We start from the raw sequence: 17306 nt of genomic DNA, 5'->3' as shown, positions 1-17306 counted from the left end.
TTATTTTCTATTTTAATCAGGCATTTACTCGTCAAATTACTCATCTTTTCTTAAGCAACGGAATGCATATTGGTATACGTAGATAAATACAGTGCTTGATAGATAGATAGATAGATAGATAGATGGGTGAATGAATGAATGAATGAATGAATGAATGAATGAATGAATGAATACAAAAATTCTGGATCGCACCCCTCTGTTCAATTCACAGTAAAACACACACCTGATTATTTTCATATTGTCAGATTATTGTTTTCCGTGTCCACGTTTTTATTTCCAGCGTTATGATGGCCGTTCAATAAAGCGTTATCACCGTCCTGCTGGAAAAAAAAAAAAGCTAAATCTTAAAAATGTGTTTATAATCATCAAATCAGAGCAGCGGCCCCCGGAGACAGCGTCAATATTTTATGGTCATTTTAAATGCTTCACATTTACACTGTGTGCTTATTTGAACGCATTTCATTGTATCTCAATCATTGCATTTCATCCAATCAGATATAAGAAAAGGTACCAAACCACAAAACGACACCGGTTCATTATTAAGTGTGTAATATGTAATTATCTCCCACTGATACGAGTTGACGTCGAGCACCGACCAGCTTGGAGAACAATAAGCTAACAACGGCATATTTCATCGGGAAAGCAATTAGTGTCTGCGATGTACAAAACAAACAGTCGACACTGTCAGACGTTGTGACGCGACTCGGGAACGTTTCCATCCCTCCGGATGCAATTTACTCGACTGCCCCTTTGGAAGACTTATAACTCCGCCTTTATGTAATTGTATTTTGTAACATGCACTTTTACAGAGGTCCAAACAAACAACGTGCAATTAAAAGTACATTAATCTCAGCATCCTTCTATCAATAATAGGTCCTTCCTGCCCGCTGTCGTTCGACTCTTTAACCCTCAGCTCTGCTCGCGATGGACTTTCATTCATTCATTCACTCGTTCTTTCATCGACTCAAGTGTCCATTCATTCACTCTTTGTATTTTCTTCCCAGGACTACAGATGGAGATTAGCTATGAGCTACAATCTGGTACAAACATCTCTGCCTCTGTGCTTAATGGAATTGTACACTGTCCTAATAAACTTCTAAACAAACAAACTCTCCCGCTCATCCGCTCACTCCGACACCGCTAATGCTGCTAATGCTGCTACCGCTGCAAGTACTGACACTTTTGCACACTTTTTATATTGCTAATATATTATCATCACATTGTTAAACATTGTAAACACTTTAGTTTTTCTATTTTGGATCACTTTTCTTGCACTGTCCACTTTCTGCTGTGAGTTCTTTGAAATTTCCCAAACTGTGGGATGATGAATGGAATATTCTACTTTCTTCAGTTCTGTTCGGTACGCCCCTGCAGTGATGTGCGGTCAGGGGAGACGTCATGATAACATCAAATAAGTATTGATATTCATCCACTGATCGGTGTAAATAATGTATCTTCCGTATGATTCCAATCATTTCATCAGCAGCGAGCCGGGCCGAGCCTCTGCACGCACAAAACAAGGACCTGGACCGTGTGGCCTACGCTTTGTATGTATAATAAAATGTTTGTTGAAAGATTTATGGTATTGTGTACACCGTGACCTTCTCCAGTCTGTGCAATGCCTGTGCTGGAAGTGTGTGTGACAGAATTATTGCTGATTGGACAATAAACTGCAGAGAAAAATGGCAGGTGAGGCAGGCAGTACCGAGGCTCACCTGAAGGGGGCGCAAGTGAGCAGGAAGGTGACTTGGATCTGCCGTGTTTTTATAAGCAATAAAATGAGAAGGACTTTTACAATAAAGTATCCAATCTTTTCGGGGAGAAGGACACGCACATGGACGTTGTGTACAAATAAAAGCAACGGCACAAATGCTTTTAAGTTAAAAAAAGACTAATGAGATGAGAGTAAAGCAAGTATTTGAAAATTAAAAAAAAAGAGCCCAATTGAACAATTCTGTTTTTTTTTTGTATTCTTCCTGCATTAACACTGATTAAAGTATCTGAACTGAACATTTTAAAAAACAACTAAAAGTTTCACTTGAAATGCTTTCGTAGACCATTCTTTACTTTTATTTATTTACAATGAGCATTTTCTGTATCTGCTGTCTAAAAGAATTGTTATTTACTTAAGCGAACCGTGTTCCTATGTTTATGCTGTTATTGTTGCGTGAGAAAGAGGAAGCCTGATGAGATATCAAACATCGCCAGTCGTCAATATGCATGCAAGCGAATGAGGAATGAAAACCTCTTGCTCCTTTGCACGTGTTCAAACCATCTCGATCTGACTTTATCTCCAAAACATCTAACATGCACCGTCCTTCTGATGGACTCATTCCCGAGCCTATCGATCCTCCTCGGTCCCAGAGAGAACCTCGACATCTTCAACGCTGCCGCATGCAGCTCTGCTTCCTGTGTCTTCCTCAGTTCCCTGACTCTAAACCGAACAGCAGTACCGGTCTCGCCTTCATCTTTTACACCTTTCCTTTCATTCTGGCTGATACTTTTATCACACATTACCCCTGACACTTTTCTCCACCTGTTCCAACCTGCTTGACTGCATTTCTTCGTCTTTTTTCACACACTCTCCATTGCTCTGGACTGTTGACTTTAAGAACTTAAAAACCAACACCATCTTTAACTCTACATTCTCGGAAATGAAACCAAAATTAGCTCTTGCAATAATGTATAAACAAAAACGGCAATGACAGTGGTCGCAACATCAATGATAATAATCATCATTGTTGTCATGATCATGGTAACATTTGAAACTTATCTGAGAATTAACAAGAAAAATTACAAGAAAGCTTTAGGGCAGTGAGGTGCAGTCAGGGGAGGCAGGAGAATCCGTGCCTCACTTGAAAAAATGTAAAATGAAAAAAAAAAAAAATGGAATGGTTATATTTACCAGTGATTTGCACTAGAGAGCTATTTTTCATTTCACTTCACCAGTTTTAGATTGTTTTTTAATTAAAATTGCTGGATTTTCACATTTACTGTTGAAATGCTGAGAAGAGGTGTGCGGTGAGGCAGCCGACTGTTGAGCCTCAATGACAGCTGACTGCCGGCATGCTCTGCACTAACATCCCACTGCTGTCTCTCTGTATGTCACTAGTAAAATGTTTAAACATTTTTGCTGTCTGAACTATAAGAATGCTATATCAATTTCCCATGTACAGTATTTTTTCACAACACTGCTACACGTTTCTAGTGCTGAACGATCATAAAAGGGCTGCCAAGAGCCACAAAGTGAGGCACGCCGTTCTCCTGCCTCACGGTAGGAGGCGCTCGTGACTTATTTGGCCAATCAAGTAGGGTTTATATGTTTATAAGTCAGTGCCTCACCGGCCATGAACCTCACGGCACGTCACTGCTTGAGGGGATATAAATGACTGTGTTTATGTTCCATAAGTTGCAGCGTATCGTATGTTGTGTGCTGTATTGTTTCAAGTTATATTCAGAAGTATTTTCCGTTGTTCTGAGGTACAAATAATTCCCAGACTTGTGAAAAAGGTAAACATTGTTAAGATACAACAGCAGGACCTCTAAGGGTCCAATGTCAGTGACAAATGTTGGAGCCCTAAAGGTACAAACATGGTCTTTTGACAGCGGGTCGTAAATAAAAAGTATTTTCAACAAGCAAAGTGCTTACTTGTGCCTCTTCAGTGACAAGCCCATGTGCTGCTTCATTTGCTGCAAGCCGTGGTAGTCTGTGTAGATGATGTCAAAGGGCAACGGTCCTGCCACGGGGCAGCTTCCTCTTCCTGGAGGCACCCCCAGAAACCTGCGTGCAGATAATATCAACAACCCGGTAAAAGGAAGCGAGCTGCACATTTACCCCGTTGAAATATATCCATATACTGACATTACTCCTCTCACAGGTTATTTTTACACTGTATTTTACAAAGAAAATCCGGAACATCTGAGTCAGATTAGCGATGCACAACATTAATCACTGAAGTACTAAAAAGTATTTGTAATTTCAATACGAAAAGCTGTTTCTCACTTGGAATTCATGTAAACATTGCAGAAGGTAGCAGTAGCTTCTGCTTTCTACATGCAACACTCATTGAGCTGCAACCAATATGAGGGACTGATTAAAAGTTTGGTTAAAGCAAAGCTGTGGAAAACTTCATTTGCTCTGGGAAATGTAGTTTGGTCTGCTTGAGCTAACGTCTTCGCCTCTCCCAAGAGCCCCGGATTTAAAATACCAAAATATTGCCCTCTTGAGGTTGACAAGGAGGGGAAATAAATAACTCAGAACTGAATGCCCAAAATATTTTTGTTACTATTTTTTTTTGGGTGGGGGGTCCTACAGGTTATTTAATATAAAGTTAAATCAATATGAAATAGTTTGGCCATTTTTTTAAACACAGCCCAATAAGAATGCCAGCATATTTTACATTCAAAATAACAGTTCTTTTCCTGTTTACCAATATTTTCATTTTGAACTGAGGTCAAGTCTGTAGAGGTAGATTGATAATATAGAAACACTGAATAACCAAAAAACAATATGTATATATGTGCCCATCTTTGCATTATTGCATTATTGTACTATTTTCCACCACATAACCTAAAAGAACATATAAAAAGTAAAATATTTGCTATCGGAGAATGAAAACAAACCCCTTGAATCTCCGTAGAATTCAGTGAGTCACATAATGAGCAAAGCATTTCCTTTGTGAGAGGTCAAGGAGACCTTTCGTTGTGAACGCTTGGGATGAGTAAAATTGTACACTTTAGGCTTAGATCATTCATCAGTGAATTAATGTGAGAAGCTGAAGAGTTGTAAACCCACGTGCTATAAAAGAAGAGCGAGAACAAATACATCCTGGAAATACAGAGGCAATTATGAAGTAAAGAGAGCAGAGCCATTTCTCCCTCTCAAAAAAGTACTAAATGACAGCACAGTGGGTGTAAGATCATTTCAGCGTGAAAAACACTTTTTTTTTGTATAAAAGGTGAGTGGAGACATATGGTCTCACCTGGTTTGGAGTTGTGTGTCTGAAGTTTCTTCTGCAACAATCTTTTATCAACCAAATAGTACGATAAAATATTTTCACGGAGCCTGTGACGAAATATTGTACTCAAACATTTTTCATATGTTACCTCTACAAATTTGAACTAAACAAGCACTGATAATTGATAATTATATAATTGTAATAATAATAATAATAACAATAACAACAACAACAACAATAATAATAAAGTAATAATAATAATAATAATAATAATAAAGTAATAGCAATAATAATAATAATGATTACTATTATTGTATTGTTATTATTTTAATAATAATAATATGATAATTATTATTATTATTATTATTATTATTATTATTATTATTATCATTATTATTATTATTAGACTTGTCTTATATATTATCATTATTAATAATAATAATTACTTATTATTACTACTACTGATACTACTACTACTAACAATAATTATTATTATCATTATTATAACTAGTAGTAGTAGTTTTATATTCAAACCCTTTACCGTTTATGTCTAAATCAACGGTTTTCAATAGATTTCTGAAGAATAAAAGAAATGGATTGATTTCTCCGTCCGATTCTGCTTTTCCTTTTTCAAACCTCTTGTATATTAAACTGTTACCAGGTAAAGTAACTGGAAATAAGTCATACATTTGACACTTAATGTACTGCCAGTGTAAAGATTATGTCTCTCCGTGCACAGAGCTTGTGATAAATGAATCCTGAGTCAGGGACTATATTGAAATGACAATCATTTTCAGCTGCCACATCTTTTCAAAGCTGGGACCGATGAGGTAAATGTCACGGATCTCAGCAGAACACTGTCTCAATATTCTTTCATCCCGGTTCCACGTTTGATGGAGGAACGGGGATCACTTTTGCGGCGATAGAAGAAGAAGGCGGTCCACCGCTCCACCAATCAATTCCAATGAAGGTTCGGCTCTGGGGCAATACGTTTCCGGACTACCTCATTTGGAAACTCATATGAAACGGCGGAATTTCAACACGGAATTGTTTTCTTTTTGGCCGAAAGTTTGATCTAGCAGACAAATATTGAAATGTAGCTTATAAAATGTGATTATCTATGAATAAGGCTTCACCTTCCTCTCCAGTGTTTCACCTTCCTCAGCAGTTTGTACAATTTCTATCTAGCAATTAGCCTCCTACAATATTATATCATCTCCGTTACCAAGTGCGGTGACGTTCAGTCAGTAGAGGCAGCTGAGGCCGGGCCTCACCCGGCGTCATGGAAAGAAAAAAATGTAAAATGATTTGAATGGTTATATTTATTCAGTGATTTGTATTATAAAGTTATTTTCCATCTAACTTCAGAATGTTTAGTCGTTTTTCTTTTTTCAAAATCGCTGAAAAAAAAAATCCCATTTAGCGTTTAAATATGAAGAAGAGCCGTGCGGTGACACGGCAGCCAGCGGAGCCGCTATGGATTGCACAATGATTCTGCTAACTGTGCTAGCATGCTATGCGGCTGAGACCGTATTGCTGTCTCTGTGGATGTCACTATTAAAATTTTCAAACACTTCAAGCACTAATATATGAACTAAATTTCCATACTTTAGCTGATGTGTATAATTTTGTTCATCAACAACCATAAATTGTTTCTTGTCCCGAGCGATTGGGAAGCGGCAGCGAAGGCACACTAAGTGAGGCACGCAGTGACGGTGCCTCAAGGTAGGGGGTGCCGCTGATCCCAGGGAGCCTTTTTACTACTCGGCTAAAGAATAATAGAATTAGCAATAGCAAGCTACTGTAAACAGTTAGCAAGTAAGGTGCAGCCATCCAGGTATTTTTTCCCTCTTTCTTGGCTTTATTTCCAAAATAGAGGATTACATAGCTAAACTGAAAGAATTTTCTAACATGGACTTTCAGTCAAAGCAGGAGATAATAAGTAAGGGAAGACCGACGCCGGCGCTAACGGATTTGCTTCAGACTAGGAGACGGAAGACTCGGTCTGTTCAAACGGAGCGTTTCACTCGAAAAGGCTGCTGTGTGGATGTCCAATAAGAAAGAGCCTTTTCTGCTTTTCCTGCATTCTTTTCTCAACTTCTGACAATGTCTGGAGTCACATGGGATATTGTGACCTGAAGAATCCGCAAAGAAGCCGAATCAAACATGAGCGGTCGGCCGCTCGCATTCAAAGTCAAATCGCGCTAAAAACATTCAAGATGTCCAGGATAGATTTGGCTTTAAATGAACAGCAAAGACTCAACATCAGCATCCACAATGCTAAGCTAAAGGAAAACCGATGTTTGTAAATCTGACTGATGACGTCAGTGGCTCGGCAGCCGTGAACCTCATCACACGTCACCGACTAACTGTACGTGAATGGGAATGTGTACGTGCACATGCGTGTGCATGCACAAGGGATACCCTCAATTTTTCAAAGCTGTGTTATGCAATGTCATGTACGTGCACGTCGGTGTGTGTCAGCACCCTCATGAAATCAAGGCTTGAAACAGCAGCGAGGAAAGAGCTCTCTTTTTATTGAAGCGTGTTGACGCCGTGAGGATAATGATTGCAGGCGATTTCTCTGCAACAAAACAGACCGTATGGCTGAACAAAGCGGCGTCTTGCGGCGGCGCGCCCGCCCATTTGTCTCGTCGCAGACTCTCACATGAAAATGCATGAATATCCGTTACATCTGCGTCGTCGTCGTCGTCTTTTGACGGCTTTGTCAACGTTCGCTTTCTGCCGTTGAATCCGTGTCGTGCAAGATGTCTCCCAGAACTTCTTAAATAAACGTCGCCTCAAAATTGCGAGGAAAGACATTCCGTATCAAACGTGGCGCGGCGCCGACTCATGTCGCCCCTCCGCTCGAGTCAATGTTGCGTCTGACTGAAAGGTTTCTTCGCTTCCTTCTAATGTGGTGTCAAAATGAGGTTCCATGTGTTTTTATTTTTCTGAATTTACATGTGACTTCTCCTTACGGTGCATCTGAGGCTGAGCGCTTCCTTCTTTCTAGTTGACCGCCCGCAGATACAGAGAAAAGATGAGTGTTGCCAGTGAGATCTGGCAACATGCAGCCTAAAGAGAGAGGCCTCAAAAAGTTATTTCCCACGATTCAACTGAAATATGCCATTTTTTTTCTCCTTTTGCATCCCAATGTTAAAAAGAAATATGGCCGGCTCAAAAAGGTGAGCACCAAGAGAGTGAACTGGCATTGATCGGTGCGACTGCAGACTCCTCACGCCCGTCAGTGTTAATAGACTCGGGCTCTTTCAGTTCAGTTTCGGCAGCAAAGTGCAATCCCATGTGACCGAAAGGCAAGAAAAAGCTCTCCGGAGAGCCTTTGTCAGCTCTCCAATTGAAAATAATTACCATGTCAGTGTATGAGGATTGCTTATACATTTATTCTGTTTTGTTCTTTTCTTTTTTTCCTCCTCCTGTATCCTTAATTTTCTCAAAGGGGACACGTTTCATCCCGGCCAACCGCTTTCTGCACGGCTTAATTAGTATCATCGGTCTGCTGTTTTTAAAAGATAACACGTGAATCGCAGTTATACAATATCTTCTCGATGCCAATAGGAGAAAAAAAAAAAAGCACCCTGTGAAAAGTTGCTTCAGATCCCGGCGCTCGCTTCAGATCAAGGAGGCACTTTGTTGAAGAAAATCACAATCAAGAAGGTCTGCTTTCGTTACAAGAGAAGACAATGCTTCCTCAAACACGGACGCTTAAAAACAGATCTAATAGCAGGTAAATTACAGTTAATAAACTCATGAGTTACCGCATCCCGCGGTAGCCGACAAGAAACACTGTCATACCTCATGTGTCCTGATATTTTCATTAATTCAAGTATATTGAGCTGAGTTTTTCCATTTATCTATTCCCCTGATTTTTTTATTCCTACTTTTAGTCCCACTTAGATCAGAGATCTCCTTTCCACGACAAACCTGGCCAAAATTGAAAGTACGTCTGAAATTTGCTTGATACACGAATGAACGTTAAAACAAGAATGGCTGCTGTTCAAGGTCAGCGCCCTCGTTACTTTCTTTATAGAACTCGTAAAACCATGAATGGATATTAATGTATTTAGCTTTTCATAATCAACGTCATCAATCACACACACACACACAAAGCTTTTGGTTAGCCGACCTGTCAATCAATATTTCATCAGATGTTAAAAAATGTATAAATAAAATCCCTTGACTTGCAGAATTTTGCAGAATTTGGTGCTTTTGATAAAATCCTGAACTTTGCTTTCTGGGCATTTAAAATATATTTTTGATGCTGCAAAGCTCTTTGAAGTGACTGATATACGGTCAAAAGTCTATGGTGATACTCTATATTTCTGCAGAGTATTACCGATGATATTACTTGCAGTAAAACAGACTTAATATAAGATGTATTTTTATCCTGAGAAAAGGAAATGAAAATAGCAAAAGGCCTTATTTTTGAAGTATAAATGACAGCCTCCTCTCCAAAGGACATAGGAAAATAAACCCACAGCGATGAGCCTACATTTCTTTAACTGCAAGAAAAGAATAAGACGCATCATTATTATGCAAAGATTGCATGAAAGTTTAATTATTTTTATTTTAGTGCTTTACACACATCAATGCTTTCTTTCGCAGTGTTGTTCAAGAGCCTATCTATTCTAGCCGTTACCGCGCACACACAAACACAAACAGGCAAAAAAATACCTACAAAAAAAAAAAAGGGGACTATTGATCTTCCTGCACTACATCCTTCTGGCAGCCGGTTCCCGGCACTGGATGGGATAATGAGCCAGAGTGTGTCAGCCGGCGGCACTTTAAGTTGCAGATTCATCAGTCACAGGTACTCGCACAGGGGTTTCAATACTTACACCTAAAGAGTGTTGTTCACTTCACATTCCTGTTTATTAGGTTGCGTGTAATGAATTGAATAGCGCCGGGAGGTGCGGCTCACATGACAGCACGTTACCGCGCTCGCGGGACCGAACTTCGACTGACTTATTTACAAAATGGAGTGCTTTGGTCAAATGTCTTTTTTTTTTGTGGTAAATAAAGCCAAAGTAAGATATACTAAATGACTGTTTTCGTGATGTTTGACTATACTGGGCAGTAAAATTAATGCAAATTAATGATGACATTTTTGAGGATACAATTTCAAACATGGCGGGTCTTTTCTTTCCTTTGATAGCAACATATTGTTCTTCTCTTTCTTTGGGCTTTTCCCTTCAGGAGTCGCCACACCAACTACCTTCTTATCCTCTCTCACGTCGCCCATCCATCTTCTCCTTGGTCGTCTTCTAGACCTCCAATTCTAGCATCCGTCTACCCATATATCCACTCTCCCTCCTCTTTCCATGACCCAACCATCTCTGACCTGGTCTCCAAAACATCTAACATTGTTCCGTCCCTCTGATTTATTCCTCATTCTAACCATTGTCATCGCTCCCAAAGAGATCCTCAACATCTTCATCTCTTTCAGATCTACCGTCTCCAAAGCTTACAGCAACATTATTCTTAGGCAACATTAAACCCGTCTCTTCACCTCTTTTCCACACTCTCCATTGCTATGGACTGTTGACCCTAAATATTTCAAATCCTCCATCTCCTTTATCTCCACTCCCTGTAGCCTCAGCGTTCCACCCGGGTTCCTCTCATTCACACCACACATATATTCTGTCTTGCAGAGACTAACCTTCATGTCTCTCTTTTCCAGCACAGACTTCCACCTCTTTAGCTTTCACTTCACCTGTTCTCTGCTCTCCCTATGGATCACAATGTCATCTACCAACATCATGGTCCATGGAGATTCCTGTCTAACCTCATCTGTCAGCCTGTCCATCACCGCTGCAACCAAGAAGGGGCTCAGAGGTGATCCCTGATGGAGTCCCACCACCACGTTGAACTTCTCTGTCACACCTTCAGCACACCTCTGCACCGTCTCACATCAAGCATACGTGTCCTGCACCAGTCTAACACACTTCTCTGCCACAGTTCACCTCTCTGCACCCTGTCGTCTGTTTTTTCTTGGTCTCCAAAGGCACAATGAAGCTCCCTTTGACCTTCTCTGTACTTCTTTGCCAGCATTCTCAAAGCAAATACTGCATCTGTAGTACTCTTTCTAGGCAAGAAGCCATACTGCTGTTCACAAATGCTGACTTCTGCTCTCAGCCTAGTTCCGCTACTCTTTCTCATAACTTCATTGTATGGCTCATCAACTTTATCTCTCTATAGTTATTGCAATTCTGCACATCTCTCTTATTCTTAAAAATGAGCACTAACGCACTTCTTCTCTACCCCTCAGGCATCTTCTCACTTTCTAAGATAATTTTACATAATCTAACCAGAAACTCTACTGCCGTCTCTACTGGACATTTCCACACCTCCATGAGTACATCATCGAGACCAACTGCTTTCATCCTCTTCAATGCCCTCCTCACTTCACCTTTGCTAATCTCTGCTACTTTGTGCTCCACAATAATCACCTTCTCTATGCTTCCCTTTCTTTCATTTTCCTCATTCATCAGCTTTTCAAAGTACTCCCTGCATGTTCCCATCACTCTTCCGGCATCTGCCAATGCATTGCCCTCTCTATTCTTAATCACCCAAACCTGCTGTGCATCCTTTCCATCTTGCTGACCAGTACAAATCATTCCCTTTCTCCTTTCTGTCCAACCTAGCCTATAAGTCATCATACACCCTTTGTTTGGCCTTTGCAACCTCTACCTTTACCTTACGCCGAATCTCCCTGTACTCCTGTCTGGTCTCTTCAGTCCCCTCTGTATCCCACTACTTTCCTGCTAACCTCTTTCTCTGTATGCACTCCTGCACTTCCCTTATCTACTTTCCTTCCAGACGGCACACTATATACTTGTTTACTCGTTCCCTGGTTACATTAGCTGTAGTTGTTCAGTCATCCCTGACCCTGACCGACCCAACTTGTCCTTTAAAAACCATACAAACTCTTTTCAGCTTCTGCCACTTTGTGCTTCGCTCTGCCTCTGTCCTCTTTAGCTTTTTTGTCACCAGATTCATCCTACAAACCACCATCTTATGTTGTCTGGCTACACTTTCACCTACCACTCTCCTTTGCAGTCACCGATCTCCTTCAAATTTACATCGTCCATACAAGATGTAGTAAACCTGGCTGATCCTACCTTTGCTCTTATAAGGTACCCTATGTTCCTGTCTTTTTTGCCATTTCCATCCTTCCATCCAACACAAACCTGCTCACCACATTTTCATCCCCTCTCTACATGTCCATTGATGTCTGCACCAATGACCAATTACTCTGCATCACTTCATCTCACTCCAGAAATTACTCTCCTCTAACTCACGTCCCACCTGTGGGGCCATAGCCACGGAAACATCGAGCATCACACCGTCCAGTTTCCAGTTTTACTCTCTATCTGACACTCTTTTAATTCCCAGAACGTTACTAACAAACATTACCTTCAAGATAACTCCTACTCCATTTCTCTTCCTGTCAGTAACATGAGAGTACGAATTAAAAAACTGCTCCTAAGCTTCTCGCCCACCTGGTCTACTGGACAAACAGTATATTAACCTTCCTTCTCTGCATCATGTCAACCAACTCTATCTTATCCGGTCATCATCCAAACAAGGTCTTTCCTCTCAGACTCTTGCCTTCCTTCTTCTCTCTGCTTCCAAACATGTCTTCCTCCTCTCCTTCTCCAACCCACAGTAGCCTGATTTCCACCGGTACCCTGAAGGTCAGCGCCGCTAATGGCGGCTGTCGTTAACCGCGAGTCGACTTTCGCAAGTTCCATTTGCATATTTGGTTTTGGCACAGGTTTTACATCGGACGCCCTTCCTGAGAGAAGCCTCTGCAGGTATCCCAGCTTTGGATCGGCTCAAACGGACACTGGCTTGCAGCTCCCTGAGGTCCAGTAGTTAATGTGAAAACATTGCTGGATGAAAAAACATTTGAAAAAATAAATAAAATACAACAAGTCCAGGTTTCTGAGTTAAGGAGCTGCAAAGGCACTTGAATAAATAAACACACTTGTTCATTTGTCCCCCAGGCTGCTTTCTGTTTTACTAGAAAAGTTAAATCTATTGTTTTTGCCTTTGAAAAGAAATGTAATTTAAAAGGTAGAAAATATAGTTCCTGATTAATTTTGTTTGTAGATGTATAAATAACGTTGTGACAGTTGTTAACAATAGACAATTAATATTTAATAGAAGAATAAAAAAAATAAAATCAATTAAAAAATTAAAAGTAACAGTTGTTAACAATTGACAATTAATATTAAATAGAAAAAATAAAATAAAATTAATACAAAAATTAAAAGTAACAGTTGTTAACAATTGACAATTAATATTAAATAGAAAAAATAAAATAAAATTAATACAAAAATTAAAAGTAACAGTTGTTAACAATTGACAGTTAATATTTAATAGAAAAAAAAACAAAATTAATTTAAAAATTAATAGTAACAGTTGTTAACAATTTATCCATAAACTAGTACCTAGAGTGTACTAAGATGTACTTTGTATGTAAAACAGAGAAAGTAACCTGGATATCTGCATCATATATATATATATATATATATAGATGAATAATAAAGATAAAAATATATCTACATATATTTTTATCATTTACATTTTAATCAATATTTTTATTTTACTCCCATTTAAACATGACCCTGATCAGCTGTTATCCCATTGTGTATCCTGTGTGTGAGAACACACCAGGGTGCCATATTAACACGTACATTAACTTGTGTTTTCTGTTTCACTTATTCGATGCGTCTGAAGTTGATGCCAAACGCAAATATTACTGATGAGGTAGTTTGGCTGAGGGAAGATTTTCTTGTCACTATTATCTTAAAACCTATCACGCACACATAAATTCCAGTCACAATGGGAGACAACATGACACTCCAGGGGTTATCAGGTAATGTATCATTGCAATGTTTCCCAGCTATTTGGGAAATTAGGACAATTTTAATATTTTAACATGTGGTTTTTGTCAAATGAGACGACCTCAAAGGGGACGCCGGGATTATTTCAGTATAAGATGGTCACGCCGCACTTAAGCCTTTGTCTTAGCGACCACACAGAAAGTGCTCACTGTGCCTCGCTGTCTTTACATGTTGAAAGCAACACTAATCTCCATACTTCAGTTGGTAAGTTCACGGTTTTACAGAATGAAGGATGAGGTGTCTCGAAATGTAACGAGGATTCAGTATCACAGGAAGTTAAAGTGTGTTCTCTCAAGGGTTATTGTGTGCATGATGTGTTAGTCCGCAGGGGAAATTAAAACAGCAGAGTCCTGCATAATTTACTGCTAAATGGCATCCATTTAAAAGCAGATGTACTCAGGAACTGAGAGGAAAAACTCGGGGAATCCACTCATCACAGACCCATTGATGCAGCTGATATTTGAAGAACTAATGGAGGAGAAGCATGACTGAGGCACTTTTAAGAGGCGAGCAAATGGCTTGGAAGGGGGGGGGCGGGGGGGCAGAAGTAAGGCGTGTCATCCGCATGTGTTTGGGTCGCAACATGTAAAGCCTCAAACAGTGTGGTTACATTTAAAATGCTTTTAGCTGTCCACTTACCTGAGGAAGAATATGTCTATAATATATAAGTATATCGATCTATACATACACTCACCGGCCACTTTATTAGGTACACCTAATATTAGGCAACCTACTAGCAGCACCTTCTCCTCGCTCTAAGCGATCTCGGGCAAAACTGTTCTCAGTTCTACTACCTCAGTGGTGGAACAAACTTCCAGAAGCAACAAGACGAGCATCATCTCTCTCAACCTTCAAGAAACAGGTAAAAACTTTTCTCTTTCAGGACTTTTTACTGCGCTGATGCCCCAGATCAGGTTAGGCAGCAAGTTAGGCTATGCAGTGTGTGTGTACGTTTGTGTATGTCTTTGTTAAAAAAAAAACAACTCACTAACCTAAGCTTACTGTTCTGTATATTTCCTGTGCATCTTGTATTTGCAAGTGTTATTTGCAGTCCTTATGTCCTCTATTGTAAGTCGCTTTGGATAAAAGCGTCTGCCAAAATGCAATGTAATGTGATGTAGTAATGGGTTGGACCCCCTTTTGCCTTCAGAACTGCCTCAATTCTTGGTGGCATGGATTCAACAAGGTGCTGGAAGCGTTCCTCAGAGAGTTTGGTCCATATTGACATGATGGCATCACACGGTTGGCGCAGATTTGTCGGCTGCACATCCATGATGCCAATCTCCCGTTCCACCACATCCCAAAGATGCTCTATCGGATTGAGATCTGGTGACTGCGGAGGCCGTTTGAGTCCAGTGAACTCACTGTCATGTTCAAGAAACCGGCCTGAGATGATTCCAGCTTTATGACACGGCGCATTATCCTGCTGAAAGTAGCCGTCAGAAGTTGGGTACATTGTGGTCATAAAGGGATGGACGTGGTCAGCAACAATACTCAGGTAGGCTGTGGCGTCGCAACGATGGCCAGTTGGTACCAAGGGGCCCAAAGAGTGCCAGGAAAATATTCCCCACACCGTTACACCTCCACCAGCAGCCTGAACCGTTGATACAAGGCAGGACGGATCCATGCTTTCATGTTGTCGACGCCAAATTCTGACCCGACCGTCAGAATGTCGCGGCAGAAATCGAGACTCATCGGACCGGGCGACGTTTTTCCAATCTTCCATTGTCCAATTTCGATGAGCTCGTGCAAATTGTAGCCTCAGTTTCCTGTTCTTAGCTGAAAGGAGTGGCACCCAGCGTGGTCTTCTGCTGCTGTAGCCCATCTGCCTCAAAGTTGGACGTCCTGTGCGTTCAGAGATGCTCTTCTGCCTACCTTGGTTGTAACGGGTGGTTATTTGAGTCACCGTTGCCTTTCTATCAGCTGGAACCAGTCTGGCCATTCTCCTCTGACCTCTGGCATCAACAAGGCATTTCCGCCCACAGAACTGCCGCTCACTGGATATTTTTTCTTTTTCGGACCATTCTCTGTAAACCCTAGAGATGGTTGTGCGTGAAAATCCCAGTAGATCAGCAGTTTCTGGAATACTCAGACCAGCCCTTCTGGCACCAACAACCATGCCACGTTCAAAGTCACTCAAATCACCTTTCTTCCCCAGACTGATGCTCGGTTTGAACTGCAGGAGATTGTCTTGACCACGTCTACATGCCTAAATGCACTGAGTTGCCGCCATGTGATTGGCTGATTAGAAATTAAGTGTTAACGAGCAGTTGGACAGGTGTACCTAATAAAGTGGCCGGTGAGTGTATATATATATATATATATATATATATATATCGATCTGTATATATGCATGTTTGTATATGAATGTATGGGTATGTATCCATATGTACATGTTATTTGTGCCAAATCCTGAGCAAATGCGGTATTATTGTTTTCTGTTTTTGAGGAGACTGTAGACAAGTGGCTCGCAGTACGCTATCGATCCCAGGTACAGACAATAAATAAATATCAATGTCATCGGGGAACTGCTCCCTCCCATCGCTGGCCTGTAATATATATGGATGAGACTGTCAAAAAAGAATAAAATAAAATAAAAGCGGTGTGTGGAGGTGAACGTCTCTGGACAAAATCCTCCTTAAAAAGACTACTCGCAGCAGTGCGGCTGGGTGGAAAGTGCAAGTACAAGTGCAAGGTTACAGTGCAGAAAGAAAATGAGGCAGCGCCGCATGAGGTGAAGGGGAGGAAACGGCGTGTTGGAGGAAGCCAAGAAAGAGCGCATCAAGAATCAGTAAGAGGAAAATAAAATCTTGCTGTCAGGTCAAACTCTGTGTTCGAGGGGGAGGCAAAATGAGGAGGATGGCGGGAAGCTTCGGAGCTTCGGCATCCAAGACAAGCTAACAGCTGCGCCCCAAACAAAAAGCACAGCTGGCCGGGGAGGCGAGGGGGAACCTCGACGGGGCGGAGGGGGACCCCGTCTGCACAAGGAGGCCCGGGTGGCAGGAAAGAAAAAAAAAAAAAAAGTCACTTTACAGGACAGTTGTGTCTCAGTGGAAAGAAAAGGCGATGAAAAGATCTCCAGCATGTCAGCGTGTCCTTGGCCAAGACACTGAACCGCCAGTTGCTCCCAATGGTGTGGTTAGCGCTTCCATTCCAGCCGCCATCCACATGTGTGTGTGTGTGTGTGTGTGTGTGAACGGGCGAATTCAGCGCGAGTGGGTGTGCAAGTGGAGACCGTTCATTCAAAGACGTTCAAGGTCACCCCGTCATGTATGGGATGGAAAGAACATGCAAGCCATGATAAACAGGTGTGTTGAAAATGTAATGGAGGAGATCCGGCTTGTTTTCCTGCTGCTTGAAGAAACCAGCGCTTCACTCCGCCTTAAATCTGCCTCCGTGGAAAACCCCTCAAGCA

General features: G+C 41.0%; 1 protein-coding gene across 1 annotated transcript in view; it reads right to left on the bottom strand.

The window, feature by feature from the left end:
• The window catches only part of mgat5b (alpha-1,6-mannosylglycoprotein 6-beta-N-acetylglucosaminyltransferase B), a 111885-nt gene that overhangs the window by 24486 nt on the left and 70093 nt on the right, over window positions 1-17306 (bottom strand). Inside the window, exon 9 of the mRNA XM_086154236.1 lies at window positions 3650-3781. Within this exon, the coding sequence (XP_086010362.1) occupies window positions 3650-3781 (132 nt within the window). The remainder of the gene's footprint in view (window positions 1-3649; window positions 3782-17306) is intronic.

The sequence above is a fragment of the Fistularia commersonii genome, chromosome 10 (genome assembly GCF_037954325.1).
Source record: "Fistularia commersonii isolate RoL2024-O1a breed Wild chromosome 10, RoL_Fcom_v1.0, whole genome shotgun sequence".
Lineage (NCBI taxonomy): Eukaryota > Metazoa > Chordata > Actinopteri > Syngnathiformes > Fistulariidae > Fistularia > Fistularia commersonii.
Note: the sequence above shows the minus strand (reverse complement) of the source record. Positions and strands in the feature narration are given on the sequence as shown.